General features: G+C 47.5%; 1 protein-coding gene across 1 annotated transcript in view; it reads left to right on the top strand.

Annotated features, from left to right (window-relative positions):
- Positions 1-6,419, top strand: part of LOC102485364 (cytochrome P450 2A13) — a 7,999-nt gene extending 1,580 nt beyond the window's left edge. The window contains exons 3-9 of the mRNA XM_006140488.3: positions 181-330; positions 530-690; positions 1,833-2,009; positions 3,293-3,434; positions 4,426-4,613; positions 5,158-5,299; positions 5,984-6,419. Coding sequence (XP_006140550.1) covers positions 181-330; positions 530-690; positions 1,833-2,009; positions 3,293-3,434; positions 4,426-4,613; positions 5,158-5,299; positions 5,984-6,165 — 1,142 coding nt within the window. The 3' untranslated portion in view covers positions 6,166-6,419. The remainder of the gene's footprint in view (positions 1-180; positions 331-529; positions 691-1,832; positions 2,010-3,292; positions 3,435-4,425; positions 4,614-5,157; positions 5,300-5,983) is intronic.
- Positions 6,420-6,749: the final 330 nt, after the last annotated feature.

The following is a 6,749-nucleotide window of genomic DNA, read 5'->3' as shown; positions in this document are numbered from 1 at the left end:
CCTTTCTTCCTCCCTCTCCCTCTCTGGCTCTCACTCTGTATCCATCTTTCTCCCTCTCCTCCTTCTCCACTTATGAATCCAAATACACCCCTTGAAAGCCTGTAGGGAGCCCCTCCAGGTCTGGTCAGTGGCCTGTCCAGACCATCTCTGACCTCTCTCCAATTCGGCGCTCACTACTAGGTGTGGCATTCAGCAACGGGGAGCGTGCCAAGCAGTTGCGGCGCTTCTCCATCACCACCCTGCGCGACTTTGGAGTGGGCAAGCGAGGCATCGAGGAGCGCATCATGGAGGAGGCAGGCTTCCTCATCGAGGCCTTCAAGGAAACGCGCGGTGAGCAGGGCACATGTTCTGGCTCAAGACTGGGACTATGGTGGGGACAGACGTCCACACTCCAGTCCGGAAGTCTGGTGCTGGTAAATTGGGTTATCTATAAAGTACCCTCCTCAAGTGCTCTGATTGGCTTCAAACTGCTACCCTAACTCTCTCTCCCCACCAATCCCATTTCTCCTGGACCCTGCTCCACCTGCAGGTGCCATCATTGACCCCACCTTCTTCCTGAGTCGGACTGTCTCCAATGTCATCAGCTCCATTGTCTTTGGGGACCGCTTTGACTATGAGGACAAAGAGTTCCTGTCATTACTGAGTATGATGTTGGGAAGCTTCCAGTTCACAGCTACGTCCACGGGGCAGGTAACTCGTCAGGCCCTGGCTCACCACACACCAACCAAAACCAGCTAAGGACTCTCTCCCTTACACCAGACAGGTGCTCCAAACTCTCCTCCTCCAGACTGGGTTCCATCAAATTTGCCCCTGCACTTGCGCTGAACACCTGAACAGTTGCACAAGAACCCAGTACGGGTGCCCAATACCAGTCCCTAAAGACACTTGGATATTGCAACAGATACCCACCAAATAAGAGCCTGCAGGAAAGACACAGGCCTTCAGCTCGGCTCAATTAGCTGGGCTGGTGTTCCCATTTCAATTTACCTTAATATCTAACAGGCATTCCCTACTCAGTCTGAGTGTCTTAGCACCTGGACTATTGATCACCTCACCTCACCTCCTGAATACCGGAAAACCTGATGCTGCAAAATCCAACTTACTAAAATAATTTGACATCTAGACAGGTGTCCCAAACAAACCCACTGGAATCGCTATCCAAATACCCCCAACTTACCCACTAAAATAACTATACACTTAGACAGATACCCCAAACAACATCCTCAAACACATAAATATCTGAATAGATGATTCCAAGTACCCAAACAAGTGTGCCTCAATGCAGCCCACTCATGCACCTTACAGAGATGCCCCCATGCACCCCACTTAAATAGCTAAGCACCTGAACAGGTATCCCTCCTCCCTTAACACTTGAATGACAGCCCCCTGAGCACCTGTGCTGAAGCCCCCCCAATCCACATTTGATAAGTATCTGGACAGCTCTCTCCAGCCCAGCCCACTGAATGCCTAATACCTGGACAGATGACACCCCCCACTCCAGCCCCACAGAATCATCTGGACAGGTGTCTTCCAACCCAATCATACTGTACTATCTGAATCCCTAAATATGTGCTTCAATTCAGCCTCACCTGAAAATCTGAAACATGGACATAAACCCTAGTCCATCTCACCTAAATCCTCGGACAGTGGCCCTCACACAAAACCAACACGAAAATGTACATATGTGTTCACATTCAGTTCCATCTTAACCAAATATCTGGACAGGTGTCTTTAATCCAGTGCCTTCCTTGCCCTGAGACAGATCCCACTCCCATCAGATCTTGCCCATGGGTAGTTGCCTTCATTTCCCTTCCTGTCTCCCCAACTCCCAGCTCTATGAGATGTTCTACTCAGTGATGAAGCACCTGCCAGGACCACAGCAACAAGCCTTTAAGGAGTTGCAAGGGCTGGAGGACTTCGTAGCCAAGAAAGTGGAGCAGAACCAGCGCACACTGGATCCAAATTCCCCGCGCGACTTCATCGACTCCTTTCTTATCCGCATGAAAGAGGTGTGCCCCAATAGCTAGTGTAGGAGATCCCAAGCTAGATAAAGGCAAATGGGCAGAGGTGGGGTCAGAAGTGGGGTGTACCATGAACAGAGTCGCATTCAGAATATTCCTCCATAATAATAATCCTCCCAATCACTCTACCTACTCCACCCTTGGATGGGCTTGAGCATGGAAATTCATGATAGCATACATTCCTACATCACAGTCATAGGCCAGGCACCAATTTACGTGATTTATAGTACTCATCTGCTTAACATTCACAAGAGCTCTTGAAGTAGGTTCTATTATGACTTCACAATTTTACAAATGAGAACACTGAGGCTGAGTATAAATGGTGTGGCCCAGGACACACAGCAAGGAAACAGTGGACATTAGCTCAAAGCTTGGTCTCTCTGACTACAGTTGGTTCTCTTAGCCAATGTGCTATATAACCTATCATGCTCTGGTTATCAGGTACAGTGTGTGGACAGGTGACCTGGATATACTTACTATGGAATGATGGAAAAACCCTGCCCATCTGGGTGTTAGTCTCTCATGTGTGAAGAAACTAGATTGGGGCCTGCCCCATAATGCAGTAGTTACGTGTTACGCATAGAAAGCTGGATCCCACATGGCCAACTGCAATTCAAATCCCAACCTCAGCAGCTTGAACAACATTCTGGGCCCATGGGCATGAGTATTCAAAATTCTAGTGGGGTAGAGAAATGGAGGAAAAAATACTGTGAGTGACCATACCCTACTGTGGGGAGGTGCTTTGTCAGTCTCTCTCCGTCTCTTTCTCTTTCTCTGTCTCTGGTGCGCTCACATAGCCTCCAGTTATTAAAGACAAAAGAAAGGAGATGAGGCTATATGAAGCCTAGTGCTCAAAGAATCAAGGAAAGGGATTCCTCTAAAGTAAGCTTCAGTATTTTTAGTAGCAGAATAAGGTGTCCTTTAAAATTCTCTGTCTTGGAAGATTGTCTCTCCTTATCTTGACATTTCTTTCCTTTTCATTCTCTATCTCTACTCTCTCTCTAAATATCCCTGTAATTGAAAAAGTGACAGTGGATCTGATCGTCAAAAGATATATAGTCGGCCAGGCAAACATTGTGACTAGAGCATTTTAGACAGAGTCAGTGTCCCAGGCAGATGCTGGAAGAGTGACACTGGAGAGTGCCTCCAAATGGAGGATCCCTCTTCCTGCCCCTAGTCTGGATCTAAGAGAGGGAGGTTGAAAGGAAAAGACCCACAGTGGCCTGAGGGCACATAGAGTGGACTCAGCCTAAAACCCTCTCTCCCTACAGGAGCAAAAGAACCCCAATACAGAGTTCTACATGAAGAACCTGGTGCTGACCACGCTGAACCTCTTCTTTGCGGGCACTGAGACCGTCAGCACGACCCTGCGCTATGGTTTCCTGCTGCTCATGAAGCACCCAGATGTGGAGGGTAAGAACAGGGTGGGAGAGAAGAGGTTCACAGACCCTCAAAACTGTGATCCACCTCTCCAGATCCCTTTTCTTCAGATGTGCCCAATATCCTGAGACAGAACGATATCTAGCTGATAGGCCCCAATTTAGTCTCATAAACTGTTAAAATACTGAAAATGCCTGAACTGATTTTAAATTGATCCTGTTCTAAGCTCACTGCATGACCACTGCCCACTCCTGCAGACCATCCTTTAAGACTAACTACTCTCGGGACCAGCAGTTAGTGTAATGGCTATGTCGCTGAACTCCCACGTAGTCGACCGCGGTTCGCGTCCCAGACCCGGTGGCTTAAAACTCACGCCAGGCACGTGTGCGTGCGTGCCCAAGATCCCGAGAGGAGACTGGAGGAGAAGGGATTGTGGCGTGGTCATCCCCCCTGGGGGGTGATTTCTCGCTTTCTGTCTCACTGTCTCTCTCTGTCTGTCTGGTGAGCGCACGCGCCATATAGCAAAAACCAAAAAAAAAAAAAAAAGACTAACTACTCTCAAGGGCAGCAGGTGGCATGGAGGTTAAGGTGGTTAGATCCCACATGGCCAACAATGCAGTTCAAGTCCCCGAGCCAACAGCTTTAAAAACATGTCAGGCAGGTGCGTATGCAAGCGCAAAATCCTAAGAGGAAAATGTAGAAGAGACTGTGATGTCACCATCCCTCCACAAGTGATTTCTCACTTCTCCCTCAGCCTCTCTCCAGCAAGCCCCTATAACAAAAACTAACAAAAATAAATAAATAAATAAATAACCTTCCTCTCTTGTACCTCCCCCATGATTCTGGCATGAACAAGTTAACAGGACCCTTCTCCTACAATAGATATGGCCAAAGTCTGTTTCGAATGCTCTACATGTATGTCATACCTAGATCTATGACTTTCTTCCAGTTTTATATATTCAGACAATCACCCTGCCCTGAGAATCCAAAATACCTAAACTAAACACATCATCCCTCCTCCTAGCCAAAGTCCATGAGGAGATTGACCGGGTGATTGGCAAGAACCGGCAACCCAAATTCGAGGACCGGGCCAAGATGCCTTACACAGAAGCAGTGATCCACGAGATCCAAAGATTTGGAGACATGATCCCCATGGGCCTGGCCCGCAGAGTCATCAAGGATACCAAGTTTCGGGGCTTCCTTCTCCCCAAGGTACTGACCTCCACCCAGCCTAGACAAACCTCCAACCCACTCCCTATGACCCCAGTACCCCATCCAACTCAGGTGAATCAACACCACATCTCCCAAATTTCCTGTGTTAAGAACATGAACCCCCATATTCTCCCAAACTCCTGCCTTGAGAGACACAAACCACATGTCCCCAAAACTGCCAAGCCACAAGAGCAACAGACCCCCATGTCCTTCGACCTTCCTGTCTCAGAGAACATGAACTTTCCATGTCCTACAAATTTCTTAAGGGGCATGAACTTCATTTCCTTAAGACCTTCTACCTTAGGGATCCAAATCTAATGTTCTTAAACATCCTGCCTAGAGGGACATAAACTCCATGTTCCCAAACGTCCTGTCTCAGGGCCATCAAACTCACATCTCCCAAAGCTCCTCCTCCCTAAAAGGACCGCCAACTCCCTCACCTCTTCACCAGGAGCACATTGGTTCCCCCCTCCAATTGTATGTACTTTCAACAAACCCATCTTTCAATTCAGCTTATCAAGTCCCTCTTCCTCCTCCCTACTAGGGCACTGAAGTGTTTCCTATGCTGGGCTCTGTGCTGAGAGACCCCAAGTTCTTCTCCAAACCCCAGGAGTTCAACCCCCAGCACTTCCTGGATGATAAGGGGCAGTTTAAGAAGAGTGATGCCTTTGTGCCCTTCTCCATCGGTAAGAGACCTCTGTTTGATGCCAGAGTGCTGCTCACACCACTCAGGACCTCTCAGCCCAACTACCCTGTCTGATAGGTAGACTAGTATCTTTCTCCAGCTAGAAGTTCTTCTTAGAATCTACCATTGGGACCAGCGGGTGGTGTGGTGGTTAAGGCGCTGGACACTCCCACATGGCTGACTACGGTTCAAGTCCTGGACCTGGTGGCTTGCTTTCTCATTTTACCTCTCTCTGTCTCTCTGGTCAAATTAAAAATAAATAAATGAATATTTAAAAAAAAAAAAGAATCTACCCTCAAACTAACCAGCTGCAACCTCTGTAACTATCAAGCACCAAGATCCTGCACCTAGGCAAAAGGGAAGGAATTACCACACGCCTTTCAGAGATGGTATAATCTAGGCCTGGTATAAGTCAGATTTGTCCAAGTACAGCAGATTCTTCAGGGTCCTAAAAAGGAGATGACAGCACAGCAGCCATATTTGAGAGTGTATCATTGCTACAGCCTGGCATATATCACCCCATCTCAGGTACAAGAGAAACTGAGGCTCAGAAAGGATTAGAGATTTTCCTGAAAGTCTGTTAGGCACAACACTCCAGTCCCTCCTCCCTGGGAGAATGCAGCTGGGGTCTGTATTGAGGTGAGGGCACACAAGAATCCACTTCATATCTGCTTTGTCTTTTCAGGAAAGCGGTACTGTTTTGGAGAAGGCCTGGCTAGAATGGAACTCTTTCTCTTCCTCACCACCATCATGCAGAACTTCCGCTTCAAGTCCCCACAATCCCCCCAGGACATCGATGTATCTCCCAAGCATGTGGGTTTTGCCACAATTCCACCAAACTATACCATGAGTTTCCTTCCCCGCTGAGCCAGGGCTATGCCTGGGCAAAGGTTGGGGGAGAGACTAGGGGGGGAAAGAGAAGATAAGGGAGGGACTAGCGGTGGTGGAGTTAAGAAGATTAGGTCAGAGGAAAAGAAGGGGCAAGGTGGATAGGAGCAAGAGGAAAAATAGACCTTATGTGTTCACCTTGCTAAAGAGAGATCCTTCAGAAATGAGAAGGGAAGTCTTACACTACGCTGTCAGTAGTAATATTAATAACAACTGTTATTTGTTGAACAATTGCTCTGCATCGTTTCTTTGCTAAAAGTATTACAGCTTTGCTTCACTTAAAGCTGATCAAACTATGAGAATTGAAATGATATTCATGCCCATTTTGCAGGTGACAAAAGTGAGACTCAGGATTATTAAGTCTCTTTTTGAGGTCTCACGGAACATTATTACCTACTTGAACATAGATCTGTACCCATAGTCCATTGAGCAGATTCTAAAAAAAGACACCCTTTCCTTAAGTAAAGCAACAAGGCAGTATGTTATCATGCAACCTCAACAGCCCTATCTAGGTAGTTTTTCCAGAGCCCTGGCAGACAGCTGACCTGACTACCTTACATACT

Source organism: Tupaia chinensis, unplaced genomic scaffold, assembly GCF_000334495.1.
Source record: "Tupaia chinensis unplaced genomic scaffold, TupChi_1.0 Scaffold000037_18, whole genome shotgun sequence".
Classification (NCBI taxonomy): domain Eukaryota; kingdom Metazoa; phylum Chordata; class Mammalia; order Scandentia; family Tupaiidae; genus Tupaia; species Tupaia belangeri.
The sequence above is the reverse complement of the archived record's forward strand: the minus strand, read 5'-3'. Positions and strand labels throughout refer to the sequence as shown.